The sequence below is a fragment of the Equus asinus genome, chromosome X (assembly GCF_041296235.1).
Source record: "Equus asinus isolate D_3611 breed Donkey chromosome X, EquAss-T2T_v2, whole genome shotgun sequence".
Lineage (NCBI taxonomy): Eukaryota > Metazoa > Chordata > Mammalia > Perissodactyla > Equidae > Equus > Equus asinus.
Genome location: NC_091820.1, coordinates 1,035,001 through 1,062,302, shown reverse-complemented (window position 1 = coordinate 1,062,302; position 27,302 = coordinate 1,035,001). Strand labels below are relative to the sequence as shown.

The following is a 27,302-nucleotide window of genomic DNA, read 5'->3' as shown; positions in this document are numbered from 1 at the left end:
TACAACATAAAAAAGGTGGCCTGCATTCTGATGCCTCTAAGATGAACAGAGCTTCATAACCAAGGTCTCCTTAACATAACAGAAGAGAAAACATTCCTGAAAGGGTCTGGGATAAGCCAGAACTCCCTGTACTCAGCTGTCTTCCCTCCTGGTTAGACGGTACCATGACTCGGTTACACATTAAAAGGCGCCAAACGAAATACCTGCCTTTTGGCTTTGTGAACCAACAGCCGCAGAACATCTCCCAAACCAAGGTAGGTTGGTCTCCGTTATCTTCCATCGCGATGCTTTTGGAACCTGGGATAAACATCCGGGTACAATTGAATTGCTTGTCTCAGCCTTAATTTCTATCATTAAGATTGTCATAACCATGGGTAGGTGTCTTTCTTTATGCCACGTGCATAAACATTTACCCATGTGCCGGTTGGTTGACATGTTTGATTTGCGGTTAACTAACCATAGAGGCGTTGTTTGGGGTGCTGAGTTCAGTTCCTCATGGCTGACCCCCGTGGGCACATGACCCCTTGTCATGCATGCCTGCCCCCCCAAAATGGAGATAAGATGAAGGCAGAGGATCCTGGGCCCCCTTCCTCCCTCCTGGTCCTCCTGACCTCTGCCTTCCTCCCAGGGCTGCTGGAAGCAAGAGGCAGAATTAGTCTGACTACCTCACCCCTATAACTTACCCTTGCCTCCCACATCTCTAGCTCCCGGCTCCCAAGAAAGGGAAGGCCACACTCAGAAACCCAGCTTGCAATGAGGGGAGGCGACAGCTGGCTTGGCATTTCTACACGTGTCCATGAGGCAGGATAGAGTTGTCTGCGGCGGTTAAAAACAGAGGTTTGGAAGCTGGCAGCCTTGTGTGCAAATTCCTACCTCTATTTCTTCGTTATCATGTCTTTGGGCAAATTTCTTAAACTCAACTTCAGTGTCTGCAACTATAGCATGAGACATACGCAACTCCCCATTTAATCGCTTTTTTAAAAAAAACTTTTTTATGCTGGGATAATTGGAGATTTACCTGCAGTTGTAAGAAATAATATAGAGAGATCCCACGTAGGCTTTGTCTGTTTCCCCCAATGGTCCAGCTTGCAAAGCTGTATACAGCATCACAACCAGAATATTGGCGGTGATGCAATCCATTGCTCTCGTTCAGATTTCCTCAAGGTAGCTTGTTCTTCTCTGTACGCCTGTCTTTTTAGTTCTTTGCAATTTGTTTGCACGTGTAGATTCCTGTGAAAGCACTAAGATAAAGATATACAAGAGTTCCACCACACGGCTCCCGGGCCAACCTTTTATAGTCACTACTGTCTCTCCCATTCCTCTCAACCCCTGGCAACCTCTGGTTGGTTCCCCATCTTTCTAATTTTGTCATTTGGAAGGGCAAATACCATCGTTATGGGTCCGCGATAATCACAGAGTGGCAGATCCGGATGGTTCAACTCCACCTACGTTGGGCGTAATCCTAACGTGTACCTCTGAGGTTGAAAGGGTTCGATGGGCGTGTCTTAGTCTGTTGGACATTTATTTCTCCCAGTTCTGGAGGCTGCAAGCCCAAGGTGATGGTGTTGACAGATTTGGTGACCGGCGAGAACCGCTTCCTGGTTCGTAAATGGCGTCTTCTCGCTGTGTCCTCATATGATGGAAAAGGCAAGGGAGCTTTCTGGGGTCTCTTTTATAAGAGCACTGATCCCATCCATGGGAGCTCCACTGTCATGATCTAACCAGCTTCCAAAGGTCCCACCTCCTAACACCACCCCATCGGGGGTTAGGGCGTCAACATAGGAATTTTGGAGGGATGCAGGACATTTCAGTGACACTGTGTGCTCAGGTGGGGCTGCAATGAAGCTTTTGTGGATAATCATTAAAATGACTAACCACTTAGATTCACATGGATATGCTTGATCAAGCTCTAGGCATGTGTAGATGCTGAACAGGTCATTACCCCTTGCCCTGTGTCATTCTTTTGCAAGGCTCCTGTGACCTTTGGACAGAGGAGCACAGGGGAACATATCGTTGTCCTTTAATCTCCGTGCCAATGGGGAGAATTCCGTTCTGCCTGATAATAATACAAAATGCATTTTAAAAGCCATCCTTCTCCACCAACATGCAAGGCAAGACCAGATTTAACCCAGTATGTCTCAAACAAGATTGAAGAATATTCCCAAAGTGATGAATGAAGTCATGAACCCATCATCTGAGTAACGAGCCTTGCGTTTCACGGTGTTTAGCCAAGAAATTCATGCCTCCTCCTGTGAAATGAGAAGTTGGTCTTCTGGGAGTTTTTTCCAGGAAGTGAAATTTGTCTACTCTAACAAATTCTCCTCCCTTCAAAGATTTATTTGGAAAAAGCTCGAACTTTCTCTGAAGAATAGTTTAAGGATGCTGAATGCCTTTGCTCCTGATCTCCTTGGGTCCTTAGATGTTGTACCATCTCAAGAGGATTTGGAGAGGTGAAATGACTTGCTGCCCTAGGTGACAGGTCTGAGAACTCAGTCTGAGGGGTCTCTAAGTTAACCTGCACCCCACTGGAACAGTGCAGAGCTGTGAGAGGTGAGATCCACTCAGATCCATCAGAGGGAGAAATTTCAGCTCAAGAAAGACACTTGGGTCCTCCCTGCTCCTGAAGACGTCACCATCAGCTAAAGTTGCCCGTTGCTTGCCTTGTTCCACGAAAGTCTCGCTCCCAGGAGAAGTGCACCTCTGGCAATCTTGGCATTGTTTTCCTAAGCTTTTGGTGCTCACATTTCTTCTGGTGAACCTCAAGCTTTGGAAAGGTTGGCTAGACAACTTTTCGTATACCTCTAAAAACTGAAATCATGGAAGGCACCATGTAGGAAAGAGATGGGTGGTGGGTGGAGATGGTGTGATGTCAAACCTAAAATTAAGCCTCCATATTACATGCTGCTTTGAAATCTGGTAGAATCGAGAGTCCTTGAATGGGCTCACTGCAAATTCCCCTCCCCACCCTGCTCTCGTGGATAAGGTCCACCTAGTGAAACAACCTTCTCTATCCCGGGACCAGGCACAGTTCCTGCTCATCCCTGAGGAACTGGCTTCAGTGCCACGCCAGCCCATGGAGTTACTCGAACAAGCCAATCACATCCTCTAGCGGGATCCAGGGCTCACCCCATCCTCTTGTGGCTACAAAGCCGGCCTTCCATTTCCCACTCTTGTTCGCAAGTGCAACCCCCAGGTGGCCCTGCATGGCGTGCAATGTCCTCCTTCACCACGCTGGGAGCACATGTGACTCAGAGACTGTTGTCCATCACATCTGTCTAGTGTCAAGTGTCACGTGTTCAGCCATTCCCGTAATCCTAGGGGAGGACTCCTCCCCTCACCAATGGAGCCAAGAGGAGACAATTTAAACAGATGGCTTTGTAGAGATGTTAGGGCTTTCTACTGTCTCTGAGAAATGGATCATACGAGTTGCCTGTTGGCATCCAAATCTGTGTGCACAATACACACCCCTTCACTGGAATCCGTTAATAATAAACACAGTGATGATAATGGTGGGTGTAAATGGCTCACTTTGTCAATGGGGGAAATCGAGCTACAGAAATTTACCCTTCGCTCCAGCTTCTTTAGGATTCCTTGTGCCCAGAGGTCACGGAACATGATTTATATAAAGGCACTTGCCAAAACGAGAACCAGGAAACGTGCAGGGACTCAACGCACAAGAATTGAGATGGCTCCTCAGATCACCTAAGATCTTGCACCTCCTTATGATCATAAACTTGCTTCTTTCTCCCCAAACCCACCACCCTGTCCTCCCCTCCCCAAGACGCACTTTGGAAAAAGGAACCCTTCTTCCTTTCAGAAAGAGGGGCTCCTTCCTGAATCTACATCAGAAAACCTAACATAAGCTTTATTTGTACTAATTATAAACATTTATCCATCACTTGCCCCGTGCGGGGCGCACCGCTGACACTTTAAATGTATTCTTTGATTTGAATCCCCATGGCAACCCTGGCAGAACTGGGTTGGTTGTTATACCCATTTTACAGATAAGAAAACTAATGCTGAGAGAGGTACGTTGCCTTCCCCACCTCACCCAGCAAGTGGGAATATGGCCTTTCCACCAGTCAGTCTGGCCACTGGAGAATCCTGGTAGTAACAGGAGACATTTGAAGATTTTAGGAAAATCATCAAGATTCCATATAATAAAGTCAAGCAACAAAGTACTGAGAATGAAGCCAAGAGCCTGTGCCTACCTAAATCATCACAATAGGTGCTTTTCTCCTGCTCCCCCCTGCCATTTTTTTGAGATATAATTGACCCACTGTTTAAGACGTGAAGCATAATGACTTGACTTACATATATTGCAAAAAGATTACCACAGCAAGTTTAGTTAACATCCACCGTCTCGTATAGATACAAAAAAAAAAAAAAAAAAAAGAAAAGAACTGTTATTTCCTTGTGATGAGAACCCTTAGGATCTACTCTCTTTGCAGCTTGCAAACAGACCACACGACAGTGTTGACTGTAGTCATCACGTTGTACAGTACATCCCCAGGACTCATTTATCTCATAACTGGAAGTTGGTACATTTGACCGCTTTCCTCCAATGCCCCCACCCTCCACCCCCTACCCCTGGTAACCACAAATCTGGTCTCTTTTTCTATGAATTTTTTTTTAGATTCCACATATATATGAGATCATACAGTATCTGTCTTTCTCTGTCAGACTTATTTCACATAGCATAATGCCCTCAAGGTCCATCCATGTTGTTGCAAATGGCAGGATTTCCTTCCTTTTTATGGCTTAGTAATATTCCATTGTATAAATATACACTACAACTTCTTTATCCATTCATCCATCGATGGACAGAGATGTGAGTAATATCCTGGCGCATAGTAACTATCAGCCTTGATATGACATAATATCCAGACTGAGGATACTGTTGTTCTGTGTTACAGGATTTTTCTGGCCTAGGCCCATCAGGAAAAAGGCAAGACAACATGAGTGGCCTGAATAATCACAGGTAAGAGAAGCCAATTCACTGCCATTATTTCTCTTTTTCAATAAAACGGAAATTTCTGGCAAGGAACTGCAACAGAAATCCCTTTTAACTTTCTAGATTTTGGTGCTCATTTGGGAGAGCATCATTGGGAAAAGCACCATCCAATATGACACTGGGTCTTGTTGGGGGGGGCGAGTGTTGGGGAGAGGGTACTTATACAGCATCTACCAGTTCACCAGTATCTGCCCAAATTAAAATGCCCCTCCATCTGCCCAGCTGCTCCACCCCCAGGACTCGATCTTTCAGATCCACTTGAACATGTATCAGCTACCAATTGCTATGTAACAAATTACCCCAAAACTTAACCTCTTCAAACAGCACATGTTGATTGTCTCATGCTTTCTCAGGCTTGGCTCAGCTGGGTCCCTGAGATCAGAGTCTCTCACAGGATTCAGTCAAGGTGTGGGTGGGGCAGTGGTCATCTCAAGGTTCACCTGGGGCAATATCTATTTCCTCACTCGCTCACTGATGGTTCAGTCCCTCACAGGCTGGTGGGTTGAGGGCCTCAGATCCCTTGCTGATGGGTGGCCAGAGGCTTCCCTCAATTCCTTGCCAGGTTGGCCTCTCCATCAGGGCTGGCGTATGAGGAGAGAAAGAGAAAACAAAGACAGAGAGAGAGAGAGAGTGCCAGCAAGCAAGATGGAAGTCAATCTCTTATAACCCAGTCACAGAAGCGACACCCCCTCACTTTTGCCATACTCCCTTCACTAAGAGTGAATCCCTAGGTCTGGTCCACACTCAAGAGGTGAGGAGGACATAAGGGTGTGAATTCCACCAGGTTGCCACGAAGATGCGAACCAGGGGTATGATGCTGTGAAGGCTTGACTGGGGATGGAGGATTTGCGCCAAGGTTACTCCCTCACGTGCCTGACACGTTCGTGCTGGTTGTTGACAGGAAGCTTCAGTTCCTCCCCACATTGACTTCTCTACAGAGTTGCTTGACTGTCCTCACAACATGGCGGCCACTTCCCCCAGAGCAAATTTTCCAAGAGACCGCAGGCAGAAGCCGCAATGTTTTCTGTGTTCTAGCCTCAGAAGTCCCACAGCATCGTTTCTGCAGTATCTTGTTAGTCACACATATCAGCCTGTTAATGTTGGCAAGGGTCTACACGGGGGTGTCAACGCCAGGCAGGAATCATTGGGGGCCATCTTGGAAGTTGACTGCCTCACGAAACTACGTCCCGGGAGTTTCACGGAGAGCAAAACAACAAGCTTGTACCTAACACTTGAAATGGATGCTATCCTTGTCCCTCCGTGAAATGCAATTATTAATTAGTGAAGGCATGAAGAGTCACTGGAAATGAAAGATTTTAAGGCAGACATCCAGAAACATCTTTAAGCAACTCTACATTTTAAATGAACCTTCCTGTCGAATACAAAGGTTGGTTTTATGTTGTGTCTTTCTTTTCAGGAACTGTTGGCCTCTCATGCTGGTCTTGTGCCTCCTTGTCCCGACAAGCACGCCAATTCCCGCTAAACCAAACATGGTTCTGATAATGGCGGATGACCTAGGGATCGGAGATCTCGGCTGCTATGGAAACCATACCTTAAGGTAAGGGACTCTTTGGTAAATTTAAATATTAGGTTTCCTAAAATAGTAGGTTGGGCTACTAAATTTTCCGTAACAAAAAAGAAATCAGAATCCATACATCACTCAAAGTTTTACTTTATCTTTAATTCCAATAAGCTCAGATCTTTATAGGGAAGGCCATAAACCACAAAAGAAATACAGCTGCATTTGCCTTTTCTCATTCTTCTCTAAAAAGAAGATTCTGGTGAATGTCACAGGGTCAAGAGAGACCTTTGGCATTGACAAAATCCAATTTATATTGACAAAAACATAACCCACTGAGTCATTATCTCATGGGAGCCTATACTTTGCAATGTCTTGGCAGATTTTTCAAAGTCGTGGCTCACTAGAACCTAGTAGATGGATGAGAGAGCATCTAAGGTCTTCAGAACGACATTCTTTAAATGAAATGTATCCAAATGACAGTATATTCAGGATTACTCTGAACTTTTTCAGTTAGATGAAGAACATCCATTTTGCTAATGGAAAACACTAGACTACCTCTAGGGTATTTTGGGCGTGGGATCTTTCTCTGACAACCGGTGGACTTTTCTTTAATGCATTTGAGCTACACATCGGTGCTTCGTAGTTTAGAATTCTGGTGAGGAGATAAGGCCGGGGAGAGGGTTTCAAACTCCTAGCTCTTCTGTGGGTCTTAGCCCCTCACAGTTACTGATTGCAATGAAGGAGAGGGTTTGATGTGGTCATTGAAAGCATCAAGTGTCCTGTCTCAGTCATGTCAACCAGAACAGTGACCCTCAATTGATCTTTGCTGCATAAAGACGCCCCTTGGTTCCTTTGTCAATTGCATGCCCCTCCATGTAGGTGATCAGAGCAGGATTGCCAACGAGATCTCCTCTCCTGACGCCCCTCTCCTTGGCCGTGGGAGTCACCTCCAGGTCTTGTTCTGACTGTATTCCTCACTCTTTATGGCCTCTTTATCTTAGGACCCCCAATATTGACCGGCTTGCAAGGGAAGGCATCCGTCTGACCCAGCACATTGCTGCAGCTTCCATCTGCACTCCCAGCAGGGCAGCCTTTTTGACGGGAAGGTACCCAATTCGATCAGGTGTGCAAGTACCTGATATTTACATTACAGCATCATGATAAAACGTACTCTCCACATCCTTTACTAGTAGGTATGGCTGTTCATGCTTCTTTACATTCAGCACAAGTTAAGAAGAATCAAGTCCAGGCGGCCCATGGAGCCTAGGGTGGTGTGTTCCTGTGAGTAGGGCCCATGTCAGCCAGCAGAGTGTGGTTTTCTCTGAGCAGGGATTCAGAATTCACACCAGAAGTGGTGGTGATGGATGGTGAGATTCTGGAGGACCCAAGGGGGAAGGGAACAAGATGTTATGGGTTGAAGTATGTCCCCCAAAAGACATATAGGAGTTCTAACTCCTGGCACTTGGAAATGGGACATAATTTGGAAATAGGGTCTTTGCAGATGTGATGAAGTGAAGGATGGAGAGGAGGGCGTCCTGGAGGAGGGTGGCCCTGAATCCTATGACAGTGTCCTCATCAGAGACAGAAGAGGAGACGCAGACGCAGAGGAGCAGCCCCGTGAGGATGGAGGCAGAGACGGGAGGGAGGCGGCCACCAGCCCAGGGACGCCTGGAGCCCCGGACGATGGAAGAGGCAGGAGGGACCCTCCCCTGGAGCCTCCGGAGGGAGCACGGCCCTGTGACACCTTGATCTCAGACTTCTGGCCTCTAGGACTGGAGAGGATGAATTCCCATGGTTTGAGCCCTCCAGTGTGTGGTCACGTATTATTACAGCCACAGGAGACTCATACACAAGACACAGAGGGCAAGAGGATTCAGAGCTTGAACAGTCCCCCAGTAGAGTTAGACACAAACTGTTTTCAAGCAAGTATCACTTCTTCCAGTTTACCATGGAGGGCTGGGCAGATCCTCTGGCTTGCTCAAGGCTACACAGCTCCTAGCAGAGTTGGAGTTGTAACTCTGCTTCTAGAATGTTCTGCCACCTGTCAATAGGAGGGCTACATGCTGACCACGTGTGAACATGCTTCTTCACCCCATGACCACAGCTCAATATGGGGTGAAGATTGTCCTGCCCCTCACCTCCCACTTGCTCCTATATTAGGATTCTCCCAGTTGTAAGCAACTGGACACTCACAGCAAAGTGTCTGTATCAACATCCTATGGCTGCCCTAGAAATGCCCTCAGGCTTGGTGGCTCTTAGCAACGCAAATATATCATCTTCCAGTTCTGGAGGTCCGAAGCCCACACTGGGGGCCCACTGGGCTAAAATCAAGGGGTCAGCAGGGCTGGTTCCCTCTGGACACTCTAGGGAAGAATCCATTTCCTTGCCTCTTCCAGGTTCTAGAGGCTGCCCACTTTCCTTGGCTCATGGCCCCTTCTTCCATCTTTGAGCCAGCAGTTGCTGGTTGAGTCTTTCTTATGTTGCATCACTCTAACACTCTTATTCTATCTTCAAATCTCCCTCTGCCTCCCTCTTATGAAGACCCTTCTGATGACATTGAACCCACCTATGTAGTCCAGGATCATCCTCTCGTCTCAAGATCATTCATCACATCTGCAAGATCCCCCTGCCATAGAAAGTAACATTCACAGGTTCCAGGATTTAGGATGTGAACATTTTGGGGGTCATTATTCTGTCTACCACAGGGGCAGTAGGACGTGGACATCTTTGGGAACATTATTCTGTCTACCCCTTGAAGATTAGGATGTGGACATCTCTGGGGGACGTTATTCTGTCCACCACACAAGGGTTAGGTTGTGGACATCTTTGTAGTCCATTATTCTGTGTCTTCCACAGTGTTTTAAGCAAAACAAATGAAAACAGGTCAAGGAAGGTACTCATTAATTTCTGTAACTATGAAAGTTGAGAGCTGACCTAGTGTCAGGCATGGCTGGCTATTCTGGATTCAAGGGTGTCCCTACAACGTGTCTTTCTCCATCTCTGAGTTGGCTTCCTTCCTAGGGCATGCCCTTCCCCATGGTGACCAAATGACCCCCAGACAATAAAGAATTACTCATTTGCCTGCTTCCAGGCCATTGGAAAAAGAGAAACATACTCACTCAGATGTTTTCCCTCAAAGTCCCAGCACTGAGTCTTTTCAGATAAACCTGGATTGCATGTCCCTCCCTGAGCCAGGCTCAGTGGCCTCCCGTCAGTTCCACCCAAACTACATGGGAGCCATGGACTTCTAAAGACCCCAGGTGCTGTTGACAAAGGAAGAGAGAAAGCCCATTGTGCAGGCAGAGACGAGGGACACCCCTCAGTTTTCCACGGGGGTCTTCGTCCATGAAGCCTATTGACGAGAACAAAAATGCAGCCTCTTGTTGAGAGTTGAGCAAGGTCCTCCAGTCATGAGGCGTAGGATGTAGACTCATCTACCTTTGTGCCAGAGGATGCAGATTTATAAGGCGATGAACCACAGCTTAGCTCCCTTCTTCACGGTTGTTTCTCTTGGTCCCCAAATCCAGGGATGGCTTCCGAGACTGAGGTTCGAGTTTTACGCTGGACGGCTGCATCTGGGGGCCTCCCTCCAAATGAAACCACCTTTGCCAAGATCCTGCAACAGCAAGGCTATACCACGGGGCTGGTGGGTAAGTACTCCACCCAGGGGTGTGTTGTTGCTTTCCATTGCATTCTAGATATATACTAGGAAAAGGAGCTACTGTCAAATTGCATATGGTGAGGACAAATGATGTCATGGAGGAGAAACCATTTAGAAACTTTTGGAAGTCATGAGAAGAGCTAGCACGTGCATTCTTAACAAAGAGAAATGAATCCCAATGGATCTGTCCAGTCTGTGATTCCCCCTGAATCACAACGTTGTATATTTACATATTGACACCCACCGTTGAGACAGCATCATTAAACCTTGACTATAAATCCACGGGCAAAACACTTTTAGATCTATATTAACATTTCATCAAATCGCTGATGGATCTGAAGTCTTAGGCACTTGGAATGAGATTGGCCAAATATAAATAATATGAAACTCAGTGAAAAACAGAACTTGAATATCAACATCTAAAAAGGTTAATGTGTGACCAAGAAAATATGTTAAGATGATATTTATAACTCCAATGAAAATATGCTGATCTAACTTTGGAGTTAGAACTTCTGACTATTCATTTAGCATCAGCAGGTCACGCAATGGGTTTCCTGGACTACATTGGAACTATAACCAATAATAACAAAAAAAGAAGACATAGCCCCTGACTTTAAGAAGCTCCAGGATCCAAGGAAATGACTGAGGCGTGTGAAATTCCTGGAGTTGCAATATTGCACCTTAAAAGGCTGCAGAACTTGAGGGAGGCAAGGAAGTTTTCTCGGTGGGGGGAGGTTGTGTCTAAGGTCATAAAGGATTAGTGGACAAGGGATTGCAATGAAGTGCGATAGCTCTCACTGGTGGAGGAACGGCATGAGCAGACGAGCAACTGGCAAGATCCACCACGGTTTGGGCAAAGTGGATTTTTCTGGGAAAAGTAGATGTGAGGTTGGGAGTTAAGGAGGACTTTGGCTTCTAAGATCTGGAGTTCTGGTTTAAACTGGGAAGCCACTGCATCCTTCTGAACAGCCAAGTGGTAGAAGAGGACAAAGAAAGGACGGTTGGCATGAAGCTTCCAAGGCAACCCGTGGCTCCAAGCAACTTTGAGATGCTCTGTGAGAGCGGAGAGGTTGTCCATGTGATACTCATTTGAGGGGATGAGCTGTCTGAGGCAGCAGCTTTGGGAATAGAAAGACATCAGCGCAAGAACTTCAAAGTCGTAAACATGTCTCTGATGAACATATAAATGAGTCCCTTCTTCCTTATCATGGAGGGAACCAGCGGGATGGAAAAGCTGTCAAAAAGGAGGGTCGAAGAGGATAGAATAGCATAATATAGAAAAGCTATTTGGTATCAATTCAACTATATGTGATCAATGAAAGGAAAAAATGTTCAATTGAGAGGGGCAAGCTTTCTACAACGCTCGTTAATGTCTTCCAGGTCATCGACTGCAGTCCTGTGATTATCTTTGCTACCAGACATAAGTTGTTCTGTAGTTTCTTTCTTTTACAAGCTCACATCTAACTCCTGGATGTGTATTAATAGGAGATATGAAGTCACATGAATGCATCTCCTGAGGACACTGGTTCTCAAAGTGTGGTCCAGGGACCAGCAGTGGTGACACCACCCGGGAGCTGGTTAGAAAGGCACATGCTCAGGACTATCTCGTCCCTGCTGAGTCTGAGACTCTGAGGCGAATCCTGGAATCTGTTTCTGCCAGGGGATTCTGAGTTGGAGGACCGTTGCCCTAAAGAATCATTGATCCCTGGAAGGACCTGTTACCCGATGATCCCGTTGACACTCAGAATGCACAGTCATTCTTTCACCTTTTTCCTGAGTGTGGCATAATTTTTTTAAACAAAGTTAAAATCTAACAGAGCCTGTGAGGAGACCAAAGGGTTTCACGTATGCTCATGTAAGAGGGAGGAAGTGGAAGAATTCCGATGTCAGGAGGACTCCAGCAGTGTGAACAGCGTACTGTTTTGAATGGATTCTGCTGGAGCTAGCAAATCGGTTAGAGCCTTCAGGAAGAAGAAAACGCCAGGATTTTCATCCTGTGCAAAGCCTGATGTGACATCCTAAAGCCAGAGAATAGATCTTCCAATTCTGAGCTGGTGGTCTTGAGATTCTCAGGGACCTCCTCCAAAAAGACAGGTGACAGTCATTGTCCGTCTCAGAGAGGTGTTTAGAGAGAGTGCGGAAAATGCATGTGAAACCACTGGCAAAAAAAAAATGATAGAAAGCTATCATTTTCCACCTGTGGCAAGGTGACCAGTACTCTGAGTGGGTCCACAACATCCTTATAATGTAAATCAGACACCGAATGGGTTGCACTTTCAGGAACTTTGAGCATCAACATTAACGTCATCGGCCAAAATGAATGTATTTCACAGAGAGTCAAATGAGTAAAATGAGATGCTTATTGGTTTTTGGTTTTTCCTTTGTTTATTTTTGGTAGCTGTATAATATTTAATAGCACAACTTCATTCCACATTTTACTATCAAACGTATCCTTTTACATGGAAGAAGAGAATATTGCAAAAATAGAAACTGAGGAAACAAATGGGGAAATGATTCCATGTGATCTCTGCACTGCAATTGAGAATTTCATAAATTGAAAAGATTTGGGTCAGTATCTAGATCAAGGATAGATTTGTATGATATTTTACTTTTATAACAATTACTTTGCATTTTCTTTTTTAAAAGTATGGCTCATGACTGGACTACAAAAGCATTTAACTAAATGATATTTGGTTTGATGTCTGTTTAAAAGAAAAACAAGCTTTGCTCTTCAGAAATCCACCCTAGTGTTAAACTGATATTTTTGGCAGGGGGGAGGGTAAACTTTTTATTGAGGTAAAATGCACATAACAAAATTTACCATCTTGACCATTTTTAAGTGCACAGTTCAGCGGCAGTACGTACATTCACATTGTTGTGCAATCTTCCCCACCATCCATCTCTAGAGCTGTTCCCATCTTGCAAAACAAACTGTCCCCATTAGACACTGACTCCCCATGCCCCCTCCCCCGGCCCCTGGCACCCACCATTCTTGCTTGGCATTCTTTAAAAGAACCCTACAGAAAAGCTTTTCCCCACAACAACCTAGCGTGCACATCTTCCTGCTCAGGTAGCAGATAACCACCCTTGGACCACCACACAAGCCACTTAGCAGAACCAGAGAACCACGTGGGGAAAGTGCCTTCTGCAAGGACGTATGGTGGTTTCTGATGGAGCAAAGCCTCTGCCCGATTCGCCCTTTTGAGCAATACCACTCACTTCTGTGTTCTGTCTCCTGAAACGGTTCCTTCCCGAACCAGGGAAGTGGCACGTGGGCGTGAGCTGTGAAACCCGCAATGACCACTGCCATCACCCCCTCAACCACGGGTTCCACTATTTTTACGGCACCCCTTTGACGCTGATGCTGGACTGCGGAAATAAGCACAACCAGAAGGCCCAAGCCCTGAGGGCCACCTACTGGTTCTGCACCAGGACACTAGCCTGTGCGATGCTCCTCCTGGCCCTGGGCAGGCTCACGGGCTCCCTCCCCATCTCCTGGAAGACGGTGGGCTGCTTCGGCGTCTGTGTGCTCGTCTTCTTTGTCTCCTGGTACTCCAGCCACGGCTTCACCAGGCACTGGGACTGCATCCTCATGAGGAACCACAAAGTGCGTGAGCAGTCGATGGTGCTGAAGAGGACACCTTCTCTCCTACTGAGGGAGGCGACTTCCTTTATCGAAAGGTAAATCACCTCTCTCATCTATTCAGTGCAGATGGGGAGAAGACCTCCCAATAATTTTTTTCCTAAATTGTAAGATGTTATAGTTAAAAATGAGCGTTCTATTCAAGTGCGTATACCGCCAGGAGTGGTGTAGGTAGATAATTTCATTTAAAATGGCACGTGATGAGTCCGCCAAAAAGATGCTGCCTGTATCTTTTCTAAACGATTTTTTCTCTTGGAAAAGTATTTCTTGACCAAGTAATATACTTCTGTGATTCTTAATCAGAAGAACTCCAGTGCAATAGCTCTCTCCTCACCCAGCCACTAGCCACACCTTCCCCTCCCTCCACGGTGACACATTGAGGACCTTTATGTAAATACCTCAAGGCATATTTTATGCATTCTTACCCAAGTGTGCGTAACCATTCTCTCTCACCTCCATCATTCTTTTCAAAGTGTTGACGTCTTTGTTGGCTCCTTGGCTTTGCTGGCTAAAATCTGTATTGTTTCTGCTCACAGAATTTGCCTCGAAAGGTTCCCGCTGAATTGAGTTGACGTCTATCTTGAATTTGAAGTTCAAGAAAACACATTTAAGATGTTGCAACTTCCATTGTAGAAGTAACCTACGTACACTCACTTGTTTCGTTTTGCTTTTTTTAATGATCGCTCACATTGCACTTAGATAACGTGAGAAAATGCTAGCGTGGAATTCAGTACAGGGCATTTCCTTTCACACGGTGCCATTTTGCCCATTCTGCTGGGCTTCCACAATTTCATCTCCCCTGTTGTCCTCCGTGTGGGAATGGAAAGGAATTCTCCATTCTCACTATTTCCGTTGAGTGCTGCTGGCTCTATGCATGTCAGATCCCAGAAGATGCTTATAACTTCAGCCGAGACGCTATCGGGAAGGATGAGGAGAGAGCTCGAGAAATGGATTGCTAGAGTGCTGAACTATTTGAGTAACTTCTTAGAGAACATATGGCTTTACGTCTTCCTTTAAAACTCTTCCTTCCCTGTGTTAAACTTGGTCACTTGCCTTCCAAAGGCTCTGTCCTTGTGGGCACAAGTAACCCAACGATAGGTCCATAATTACAGTTGACTTGCTACTGTGGGATCCTATGAATCTTCCAAAATATCAGTGACCTATTAAAAAAAGCTAGATGGATATATAAAATATCTGTCTATCTATCGATCTATCCATCAATCTATCCATCTATCGATCTATCTATCGATCTGTCCATTGATCTATCCATCTATCTATCTATCTATCCATCGATCTATCTATATTTTTAACAGGTCACATTTTTAAATAGATCATGTCGTATGATAAATCTATAAAATATCTATCTAAATGTCAATCTATATTTTTAATAGGTCACGTTTTTAAATAGATCATGTCATATGATACATCTATAAAATATCTGTGTATCTTCAAATAGAAGATAATCTTTTTATCTATCATCTATCTATATCTGTCATCTATCTACCTACCTACCTACCTATCTATCATCTATCTATTATCTGTCTATCATCTATCTATCATATATCTCTCTATTCTGTTTATTTACCTATCTATCCATCCATCATTTATCTACTATCTATCATCTATCTATCTATCTTCTGTCCATCTATCATCTATTATCTAGCTATCTTTCTATCATCTTCCAACTCAGGTTCTTTTAGAGAAACTGTTTACAATTTCTGAAACCGTTGTGCTCTCTTTTCTTCTAGAATGCTTCATAGTCTTATATCTGGATTTTTTCCCCCCAGAAATAAGCAGGGCCCCTTCCTGTTCTTCCTGTCCCTTTTGCAAGTGCATGTACCTCTTACAACAACCAGAAACTTCCTTGGGGGAAGCCAGCATGGCTTATACGGAGACAACGTGGAGGAGATGGATTGGATAGTGGGTGAGTTCTCCGACAGCACCCAGCTCAACAGAGAGCCAGCGGTGCTCACTTGAGCTGTCATGACACGTGGCTCCAGGAGAAGTCAGACCCATGGCTGCAAGGCCGCCCGGCCACTGGCAGCACAGACCTGCTCTTGCTGGTCCCACAGCAGCGCTGCCCAACAAGGCCACATGCTGGGTCACTGGGACCTTTGAAATCCGCTGACTCCCAGGACCCACGGCAGAAATGCCACCTGGGCGTTAGGTGTTTAAGAGCAGCTGGGGTGATTCTAACAACAGCCCAAGTTGTGAGCCTGCTGAAATAATAGAACTTAAACTTTCTAAGTACCTTTTAAAAGAGGGGTGCTTTTCTTATTGTAGAATAAATACTATTTATTGGAAAATATTTGGAAACTATACATTACCTAGAGACAAAGAAGGAAAAATGCATCAGTATCTAGATTTTAGAATCCCTAGAATATTATATTTATATGTTTTATATTATTCTATAATATTAATTACCTAATATATATTATTGAATGTATTATATATAATATATATTATTGTATAATATTATCCAATGTATTATATATATATATTTAGGATACAACATACACATTACATATAATATGTCCATATACACATATATTTAGGATCCATAAGCCATTTCATATATACATGTATATATCTCCTTGTGTTAATAAGTCACTCAACTACAGGTGTCTGTGCATACAGACACAAAAGAAAGATGGTTCTGCAGTTAGGCTTAAATCACTATCATGGGATCCTAATGTTTTCCAAAAAAAACAAATGACCTGTTAAGAAATATATATTCTGGGCCAGCCCCAGTAGCCTAGTGGTTAAGTTCAGTGCACTCTGCTTTGGCAGCCTGGGTTCAGTTCCCGGGCACGGACCTACGCCACTCGTCTGTCAGTGGCCATGCTGTGGTGGCAGCTCACAGGCAAAAAAAGGAAGACTGGCAGTGGATGTTAGCTCAGGGCAAATCTTCCTCAGCAAAAAAAAGAAATATATATTGTCTATGTTGACATAATATATAATATATATAATGGTCTATGGATCCCAAATATATATATATATGTGTTTGATAATCAATATTACATGTTAATGATTAACATATATTATAATATAAACTACATAATTAAAATTTTTAAATTATACATAAAATTATATATAATATAATATATTTTTTATTAATAGATATTTTATATATAATTTATTTATATTTATATATAATATTTATATATTATATGTTTATATATTATATATTTATAATATATTATAACTAAATTGATATATTTATATATTTTTATATATAAATAAGTTACATATAAAATAATTAAAATTTTAATTATATAGTTTATATTTTAATATATAATTAAATGGTATATTAATATATAGTATAATGTAAACATTTAATATTATTTTATGTTATACATTAATTATATAATTATATATACATACAAATATATAATGTATAATTATATAATATAATATGCTTACAGTCCTGCACCACAGAATGATGTTTTGGTCGACAATGGACCCCAGCTATGATGGTGGTCCCACAAGATTAGTACCACAGAGCCTAGCCGTGTAGTAGGCTATGCCATCTAGGTTTGTGTAAGTCTGTGATGTTCGCACAATAACGAAATTGCCTAATGACACATTTCTGAGAACATGTCCCCGTCATTAAGTGAGGCATGACCGGATTGTATTAGATTATATTTATTACATTATATTACATATAGTGCTTTTACCCCAAAGAGCACACTGGGAGAGCCCGTGGCTCAGGGGAGCCCAAAAATAGCAGTGTTAACAAGGCAGTTGACAGGGTGGCCAAGTGGAGAGGAGAGAATTTGGGGAGGATGTCCACAGATGTGATGTCAAAGGTGATCGGCTGCAGACAAAGCGGACTAAGATATGGAGGATGCTCTCCGGGGGACCTGCGTCGATGGTAAAGTGAGAACAAGCTGCTGGCCACCCTGGACCTTCTTTCTGCACCATCTCTAAGCGAGGCAGAGAGCAGCTTCATTTCTGCCTGCATCTCAGCCTCTTGCCTCTGGGCAATTAAATATCCCAGGTTTCTTTTGCCCAGACTGCTGTCATCTCATCCCCGTTTCTGGGGACCCTCTTCCCGCTCCATGAGCCTTTCTGCTAAGTCCCAGACTGCAATGAGTCACTACCTCTTAGGGTCAGTTGCTGCATTAACACCGAGCAGCTTCTTCAGGGGACCACCCAGGTAGACAACGAGGGCCCACACATCACGTCCCGTCCGGTTGGTTGGATGCAACACTGAACAACCAAGGGGCAGATAGACCAAGACGTGAAGGATGCCACTGCATGATGCATTCAACAGTTGAAAGTCCTGCCCCTTCTGTTCACTCTTGCCTTTGGCTTTTTGATGTAGGCCAAGTTCTCGAGACCTTGGACAACGAAGGCTTGACCAACCACACCCTCGTGTATTTCACCTCGGACCATGGCGCCTTCATAGAGGGCCGAATAGGAGACACTCCCCTCGGAGGCTCGAATGGAATCTACAAAGGTGGGAAACGTCCAGTGTTTCAGTAGGAAATCGTGTGGACATCTCCGCTGCAGGCAGTCCTTCTAGCTTAAAAATGCCATATAACCCAAGAGAATTGGTCGATGCCTACATAGGAGCAAATGATCTGATTTTCAGAAAATCGGGAGGACGTCTTCTATGCACCATGGTCGTTGGATACCTGAGTGCCCACAGGGACGTGAGACCTCCAGCATTTTGCTGATGTGGTGTGATGAGGGTACTTGCAGAATTTAGCTGGAGGGCTCACAGATTCAAAGGGATATCCTCAGACAGGATGGTTGCATGCTCCGTGATCCTTTCCGTTTTAGATATTTAGAGTATTTTTCTTTCTAGTTCACAAATGTTTCCTTGACTGTCATTTTTCCAAGCTCGGAGGAGTGTCCCAAACCAGGGGATGTTCAGAGAGAGCCCAAATCAACAATGATGGGGCCGATGAAGGCACCCCTTGGGTTTGCGCCCATCGCCAACTCCGTACTCAATTGTCTGTATTATTCTATTAGACATGACCCAACAAAGTACCACACGCTGGGTGCCTTAAACAACAGGAATTTTATTGTCTCACGGTGTTGGAGGCTGGAAGTCCAAAATCAAGATGTCAGCAGCGTTGACTCCTGGTGAGGGCTCCAGAGAAGGATCTGTTCCAGACCTCCCTTCTAGCTCCTGGTAGCCTCAGGCATTCCTTGGCGTGCAGACACATCTTCTCCCTGTGTCCTCACACGGTTGCCCCTCTGTGCATGTCTGTGTCCTCATCTCCTCTTTTTTTTTTAAAAACAAATATTTTATTGAGGTCCTATTACATTATAACATTGTGTAAATTTCAGGTGTCCATTATTGTATTCCAGTTTCTGTATAGACTGCATGGTTTTCACCACCAAGAGTCTAGATTTTACCCATCACCATACACATGTGCCCGTTTATCCATCCCCCACCCTCCTCCCACCCCTTTCTCCTCTGGTAACCACCAATGTGTTCTCTTTATCCTTGTGTTGATTTATCTTCCACAGATGAGTGAGATCATGTGGTATTGGTCTTTCTCTGTCTGACTTATTTTGCTTAACCTCATACCCTCAAGGTCCATCCATGTTGTTGCAAATGGCACCATTTTGTCTTTTTTTATGGCACAGTAGTATTCCATTGTGGATATATACCACATCTTCTTTATCCATTCATCCGTTGATGGGCACTTGGGTTGCTTCCGTGTCTTAGCTCATCTCTTCTTCTAAGGACACCAGTCCTCTTGGATCGGGCCCCACCCTAATGACTTGATTACCTCTGCAAAGACCCTATTTCCAAATAAGGTCACGTTCACAAATGCAGGGGGGGGTTAGAACTTCAACATCTTCTGGGGGACACAATTCTACCCATAACGTTCTCCTTGGGGGAGATGCCTTCTTGAGTTCTGCCAGCTCCTGAGCAGCTGCCTCAGAAGGAGGAAGTCAGGCCTGGGCATCTCGCCTCATGGTAACACCCTTCCCACCTGAGAGGCGAGAGCATAGACCCCTGTGCTTAACACTGGACTGCTGCGGGAAGAAGGAAGACGTGGGCTGGTGGGGCAAACAGTGACATGCTGTAAGTCAAAGAAATCAAACCCTCTGGGCAGCCAGGGCGTGCCGTGGAAACCCTTCCACCAAACCAGCCTGGGGCATGGGGGTTGCTGGGACTTGTGTATGAGAGAATAACATAAAGCCGTTGTTCTCACCTGGGAGCAAGTCTGTCCCCCACGGGACACGTGGCAATGTCTGGGGGCATTTTTAGTTGTCACAATTCAGGGGTGCTGTTGCTGGCATCTGGTGGGCGGACATCAAGGATGCTGCTCAACATGCTACAGTGCATCGGACAACCCATCAGAGAGTCATCAGGTCCCAAATGAGAAATCTGCATATAAAGGGTCCTAGCATGGAGACCTCATTAGGAGAGGTGCAGGATTGCTCAGTCGGCTTCTGTTATGGGCTGAATGGTGTCCCTCCAAAATCGTACGTTGAAACCCAGGACTTCAAATGTGGCTGTGTTTGGAGATGGGTCTTTAAAAGAGGTGATGAAGGTGAAATGAGGCCACTAGGGTGGGCCCTGATCCAGTAGGACTGGGGTCTTTATAATAAGAGAAGACGAGGACACAGACACACACAAAAGGACGACCACATGAGGACATGGGGAGAAGATGGCGTTTACACACACGCCAAAGAGAGAGGACTCGGGAGGGACCAGCCCTGCCCACACCTGAATCTGGGGCTTCCAGCTCCAGAACTGGGGGAAATAAATGTCTGTTGTCTCGGGTGCGTATCTGTGGTCCTTTGTTATGGAAACCCTAGCAGATTAATGTAGAAATTATCATTTCCTGTTTTGTTTTCTGCCAAACAGGGATACCTTAAAATTGCAGAGAGTTGAATCCTTTAAGACCAAAGTTACAATCCACACTATTACGCCTTTGAAATTCGATGATGATGACGATGATGATTTTTGTAGGCACCAAATGAAAGTGATGTGTTAGCTAACCATTAATACTTCTTCCATCTTGAATCTTCTGTGCCGATATGTCCATAGCATGATGTAACACATTGTTTTTTTCTTTTCTTTTTTTTTTTTTTTTTTTTTGCTCAGGTGGCAAAGGCATGGGAGGCTGGGAAGGCGGGATCCGCGTCCCCGGGATATTCCGGTGGCCTGGGGTGCTGCCGGCCGGCCGGGTGATCCACGAGCCCACCAGCCTAATGGATGTTTTCCCCACCGTGGTCCAGCTGGGGGGCGGCCAGGTGCCCCAGGACAGGTACGCGTGCCTTGAAACCACCCACTCTCTATTTCCTGAGAGCTCGCCCTTCACTCTGCCACATTTAGGGGGAACACGCAACATTAGGAAATTTAAAAAACTCTTCCCCCTCTGCTGTAGCGGAACGGCATGATTTAAAAATTACTGGTGGACGGTCAAGAGAACTCACATTAAAGTTAAGCACAGGAAACGATATCCACTCTTGCTAGCTGTACACACGACCTTGTACTGGAGGTTCTAGCTGGAACCACACGACGAGAGCAAGAATAAAAATTACAAGGATTCGAAAGGAATTAGAAAAATCCGAATATCGTCCACAAATGATACGATTATCATTTTATCGCTAGATAAAAATCTAAAAGAAGGTACAGAGAATATCGTGAAAGTATTAAGAAATGTCACAAGGTTATGGAAAGCAGCATTAGTACAGAAGGATGATTGCCAATTTGTACACAAGAGCAAATGGCCAACATGGAATTCGAAAAATATCATTTTTCAATAGCCACACAAAGTGTAAGCTTCCAGGAATAAAGTTAACAAATGATATGAAAACATTAATAAATTATGTGAAATGTTTAAGGGGAAATATTTCAATATCAGATATTAATAAAATTAATATTAAGCAATAATGTAATAAAAATGAATTATAATATTAATAAATTGAATATTGATAAAACATTAAGTATTTTAATAAACAGAGAGATTATGAAATTCACAGACAGCAAGACTCAATATTGTAATGCTGACATTTCCCCCAAATTCATCTATAAATTCGGTGTGATTCTAATCCAAACCCAACCACGTTTTTGTGTGCTGGGTACAGACTTTGAGATGCAGATACTGAAATGCATGTGACGGAGGGAAGAGCCACACCAATTGTGAAGACCCAAAACTTGCACAAACCTTCATCCTTTAATGAACATGGTGGTCTTGGCTCAGAAACAGGCACAGGCAGACGCGTGTCAATTGGTATCTTTATACATGGGTTGAAATAAGTGTGGGCACATGACGAGCCGGGATGCTGAACGGGACAGAAGTGGCCTTAGAGAGGAGAAGTCATGGAGGACCTCAAGGGGGTGGCAGCAGAGCAGCACCCAGCACAGGGCTCAATGACCCCTCCATGACCCCACTGTCGCTCTGCTCTCCCCACACAGGGTGATCGACGGGCGGGACCTGACGCCCCTCCTGCGCGGCCAGGTGCCACACTCCGAGCATGAGTTCCTCTTTCACTACTGCGGCTCCCGGCTGCACGCGGCCCGCTGGCACCAGCGCCAAGGTGAGTGGTTCCATGTTGCCCTCTGGGGCTGGGAGCTGGGACCAGGGGAACTCCCAGGGGCTGGAGGACGGTTGGGCTGGTGCATCCGGTGGCATTTCCAGGGGGTGGCAGATTACCAGGCCAGAAGGATGCTCAAGACTGTCACGGCTGCCAAATTGGACCTCATTTACTGGACCCAAAGCCAAGAGGGCTGAACCAGGAAAGGAGCGTGTGCCATCTGCGGGGTTAGGTTAGGAGACACTGCTGGATTCCAGAATGTTCTCCGTGGCACTTCTGGCAATTTAAGGAAAACAGCAGTGCAGACTATTTCACATTGGAATGTTCCAGAAAATTCAGGATATAGTGCTGCTGTTTTCTTCAGCTCCAAGGCACTTTGCTTCATAAGATCTTACAGAAGAACGCCCAATTGGTATTTGATATGGGGGGGGGGGCGGTTGTTAATAAGCCCGCTCAGCCTGTTTTTTTCCTAACGTCCAGATCAGAGACTCCCCAAACCAGACAGGTGATGGATCCATTTCCCAAAATGAAATAAACGTGTTTCAATGGATTCCAAGGGCCACCAGTTGGTTGTAGGATTTGGCTCTCCAGCCTTAAAAGAACGTCGGTCTCCAGCTTATAAATTACCTATGAGTCTCCGTCTTCATTGTCCCCAAGAGGCAAGAAGCCCACGGGATTCAGTGATTCATCTGCGGAAGGGCAGCCCCACAGAAAACCCTTTCACGTGGATGTCTTCAAGGGTTTTCCTAGCAGCTCTGTATGTAACACAAATCAAGCATTCGGGAACAAATCAACATCCGTGCGCCTGAAAAAGCCGTGGGGGGTGGAGGGAGCAGAGAGGAGTCGAATCTGGATGACCGGCAGCAGCAAGAACACGGCCGATGACTCATTTTGCTAAGATAATGCTTGAAGATGACTTTGCAGATGGCTCCCTACCAGCTTTGGGTTTAAAAAAATAATTTTCTGTCACATAGACTAAGTCCGTTTGGGGAGGGCAGAGTTATTTGATGGATTTTAATCCTCTGAGACTGAAGTACAGTGTACACTCTCCTACCCATTGTTCGAGGTCTGTGCATGCCCACCATCCACCTTTCTCGTCCAGCCACAATATAAGGGGGGACCCAGGGGGAGCCAGCCCGTGGTCCACCAATCTCCACCCATAGTAGCATGAATGGTTCACCCTTCCCTGCCTTGGGTTGATTGCTTTTTTACTATTGAATTAGAAATTTTTATATCTATATATGTCCTGGGTACCTGTCCCTAATCCCATATGGAACTTGCCAATCTTTTCTCCCAGGCTGTGCCTTCTCTTTCCATCCTCTTAACAGAACTTTTGCAAAGCAAGAGGTTTTTCATTTGGATGAACTTGACTTTGTCAACTGTCCCTTTTTATAAGGGTTGTGTCTTTTCATATCCTATCTAAGGAATTTCTGACTCAAGGATTTTCTTCCAGGTGTTGTTCAGTTTTAGGTTTTTTGTTTAGGCCTAGGATCTATTTTGAGCTCATGTTTGTATAAGGGATTTTGTATGGGTGGAAATTCATATTTCTACCCCCAAACTCACATATTGAAGCCCTAATGCCCAGGACCTCAGAATGTGGCTGTGCTTGGAGACGGATCTTTAAAGAGGCGATGTGGGTAAAATGAGGACATGAGGATGGGTCCTGATGCAGTACGACTGGGGTCCTTATGAGAAGAGGAGATGAGGACACAGACACGCACAGAGGGACAACCACGTGAGGACCCGGGGAGAAGACGTGTCCACACGCCAAGGAAGGAGGCCTCAGGAGGGACCAGCCCTGCCCACACCTGGATCTCAGACGTCCAGCCTCCAGGATGGGGAGACCATCAATGTTTGTTGTTTCAGCCGCCCCTTCTGGGGTCCTTTCTTGTGGCAGCACATGCAGACTGACAGAAGCGTCCTATGACTTCTATGTCGAAGTTTATCTTTTCACCTATGCACATCCTGTTGTCTCAGCACCATTTGTTGCAAAGGCACTCCTTTCTCCGCAGCATTTCCTCTGCCCTTGGTCGAATCCTTTCCTTCATCACAAGGAATAGTAGGCGCCCACATCCAGGGTGTTGGAAGATTAGATGACCAGGCACATCCACCTCTTGGCATGCATCTGGCCCTCGATATTGGGTATTTTTTTTATCCTGGTCTCTCCCCACTTTGGAAGTCCTTGAATTTTTATGAAGGGTTTTTGGAGGAGGTCAGAGGTGAACGGAATCTTGAAGAAAAGCTCAGATCTAGACAAACCTAGAGAATGCACGTATGAGTTTCCCGGGGCCGCCATAACAAACCATCACAAACTGGGTGGTGGAAACCACAGGAGTTCATCCTCCCCCGTCCTGGAGCCCAGAGTGTGAGGTCAAGGGTCGCAGGGCCGCGCTCCCTCCGGAGGCTCCAGGGGAGGGTCCCTCCTGCCTCTTCCAGCGTCCGGGGCTCCAGGGTCCCCGGGCTGGTGGCCGCCTCCCTCCCGTCTCTGCCTCCGTCCTCACGGGGCTGCTCCTCTGCGTCTGCGTCTGTCTCTAATAAGGATATGCATCATGGTGGATTGCTTTGAAAATGCAACAGAGCAAGCTTTCCTGCTTAACCTGTTTTTTGGCCGTCTTATCTCAACTCAGCATCATTATCTTTTCACAAATCTCTTAACGTAGGTGCTCTCAGTTCCTTGAACAGCAACTGATCCAACATAGTTCTTGGATGAATTAATAAATGATTCATTCCAAGAAGTTACGAGAAAGCCAGGGGTAAAAACAGTCCTTGAGAGACTGCTCTAAAAGGGCACGAGTTTCCACCTTTCCCATAAAGCATGTGGCCAGAGAAGTATTTTTGTACATTTGTGGAAACTAAGCAGTGACCTTCCAGAAAAAACTATTTTGGATAAGAAGCACTACAGGCTGGCAGATTTAACTCAACCCACCAGGAAATCCGTGCGTGCAGAGCGGGGCTAGACCTGACCTGTTGTGAGACGCAGAGGCCAAGACACACCCAGAGACCAACGCAAGTGATTTTTCTTGTTGTAACTTTTTTTCCCCAGCTTTCTTGAGCTATAACTGACATACAACACTATGTGAGTTGAAAGTGTGTTGATTTGACACATTTATGTGTTGCAAAATGACTGCAAGCATTAGCTCACACCAGCCTCAGGTCACACAGTTACTATTTCTTGTTTGTGGGGAGAACATTTAAGATCTACTTTGCCAGCAGCATTCAAGGAGATGATACAGTATCATTAGCTATAACCACCACACTATGGTTTTTTTTTTTTTTTTTTTTTTGAGGAAGATTAGCCCTGAGCTAACAGCTGCCGCCAATCCTCCTCTTTTTGCTGAGGAAGACTGGCCCTGAGCTAACATCCTTGCCCATCTTCCTCTACTTTATATGTGGGATGCCTACCACAGCTATGGCTTGATGAGCAGTGCCATGTCCGCACCGGGGATCCGAACCGGCAAACCCTGGGCCAACGAAGCAGAATGTGCACACTTAACCGCTGTGCCACCGGCCGGCCGCCACCAGCTATGTTTTGAACGTCCATTCCCACCCCCAGGCTGTGTGAGCATCTATTTGACACCACGTCCCATCTTTTTCTCCACCATTAGTGATTTCTTGGGACGGCCCAGCAGTTTATGGTCTTCATCTGCTATGGGCAGAAATCCGATTTCTTAAAGAGCTTATAATATATGTATATATTATATGGGGAGTGTCACCCGTGATGGATGCTCTCTCTAGCGGGAGCAGTCCATTTTTTTTTCCCTTAGTTCCTGCGTCTTGGAATATACTGGATCAGTGAGGTTGCTGGGAGCTGGGTTCCGGACAACGGGGAGGGTACACTGAACCGGAATTCAATCAGCAAACCTGTCCTGCTGCCCACTGTGGACGTGGCAGTGAGACGTCACTGTGAACGAGGCAGGAGCCCAGCTCTGCACCTGCCCTGCTGGGGGCTGCACACCTGGAACAGAAAGCACTATTGGAGCGGAGAGAAAGCGGCCCTCCTGTGGGCCTGGCAGGGGCCTCCTTCTGCCCCAGCGGAGGGGAGGGGACCCTGCCCCAAGTTGGCCAAGGGGCTGATCCTCCAAGGACAGAGAGACACCCGGGGTCCCGGGGAGGGGCTTCTGGAACACAGAGCGTGAATTTGGGAATCTTATCGACAGCTCTGGGAGTGAGCTGGTTCCAAGAGAAACTGGAAAGCAGCTGGTGCCTCGCAAACCAGCAATGAGCCGCGCGGGGGCGCGCAGCCAGTGGCTCCATCGGGGCCGGTGCTTCCAGGGGCCCGGCGGGGCTGCTGCGGAGCAGAAAGGAGCTGGGTGAGGGGCGTATCCCCGCCAATTCGGGAGCAATCACAGCAGGTCACTTCGGACTTCTTGTCCCTCCGAGTGTGGCTTGCCCACCAGCAGCATCGGCGGCCCCAGGGGGTGGGCGGGGGTAGCAGGTTTGGAACGCACAGCCCCGGGGTGCGCGCCGACCTGCCTTCTGCCGGAGGTGGGGACGGCCCCGGTGCCCACCCCTCCTAGGCTGTTCCGCTTCCCTGCCAGGTGCCCGGCTCTGGAAGGCGCACTTCGAGACGCCCATCTTCTCCCCGGAGGGGGCCGTCGGCTGCTACACCCGGGGCCTGTGCCCTTGCCACGGGAAGGTGGCTCGCCATGACCCGCCCCTGCTCTTCGAGCTCTCTGAGGACCCCTCGGAGGCCACGCCCCTGTCGCCCGCCTCGGAACCCTCGTTTCACGCCGTGGTCAGCCGCATCCAGGAGGCCACGCGGGCCCACCGGAGGACCCTCACCCCGGTCCCCGGGCAGCTCTCGGGCTCCAGCAACATGTGGAAACCTTGGCTGCAGCCGTGCTGTGGCTCCTTTCCGTTCTGCGGGTGCCAGGAGAGCGCCCACCCCCGGGACGAGCTGTAAGGCCGGTGGGGCTCCTTGGGGAGGAAGTGGGAGGGGGGGGGCACA

General features: G+C 46.2%; 2 protein-coding genes and 1 long non-coding RNA gene across 3 annotated transcripts in view; 2 read left to right on the top strand and 1 right to left on the bottom strand.

Annotated features, from left to right (window-relative positions):
* Positions 1–6,506, top strand: part of ARSD (arylsulfatase D) — a 37,880-nt gene extending 31,374 nt beyond the window's left edge. The window contains exons 11-12 of the transcript XR_011499563.1: positions 4,917–4,981; positions 6,432–6,506. The gene's annotated coding sequence lies outside the window, so the exon portion shown is untranslated. The remainder of the gene's footprint in view (positions 1–4,916; positions 4,982–6,431) is intronic.
* LOC106821907 (arylsulfatase H-like) overlaps positions 1–27,302 on the top strand; it is a 27,476-nt gene continuing 174 nt past the window's right edge. Inside the window, exons 1-11 of the mRNA XM_014826778.3 lie at positions 1–254; positions 4,917–4,981; positions 6,432–6,572; positions 7,538–7,659; positions 10,064–10,186; positions 13,458–13,878; positions 15,628–15,764; positions 18,168–18,302; positions 20,919–21,081; positions 22,236–22,357; positions 26,893–27,302. The exon at positions 26,893–27,302 is cut by the window's right edge and continues 174 nt beyond it. Coding sequence (XP_014682264.3) covers positions 165–254; positions 4,917–4,981; positions 6,432–6,572; positions 7,538–7,659; positions 10,064–10,186; positions 13,458–13,878; positions 15,628–15,764; positions 18,168–18,302; positions 20,919–21,081; positions 22,236–22,357; positions 26,893–27,257 — 1,884 coding nt within the window. The 5' untranslated portion in view covers positions 1–164 and the 3' untranslated portion in view covers positions 27,258–27,302. The remainder of the gene's footprint in view (positions 255–4,916; positions 4,982–6,431; positions 6,573–7,537; positions 7,660–10,063; positions 10,187–13,457; positions 13,879–15,627; positions 15,765–18,167; positions 18,303–20,918; positions 21,082–22,235; positions 22,358–26,892) is intronic.
* LOC123285107 (uncharacterized) lies at positions 169–1,719 on the bottom strand. The gene is made up of 3 exons (XR_006526570.2): positions 1,389–1,719; positions 1,019–1,241; positions 169–297 (listed from the first exon to the last, which is right to left on the bottom strand). It is a non-coding gene; the product is annotated as an uncharacterized lncRNA (long non-coding RNA).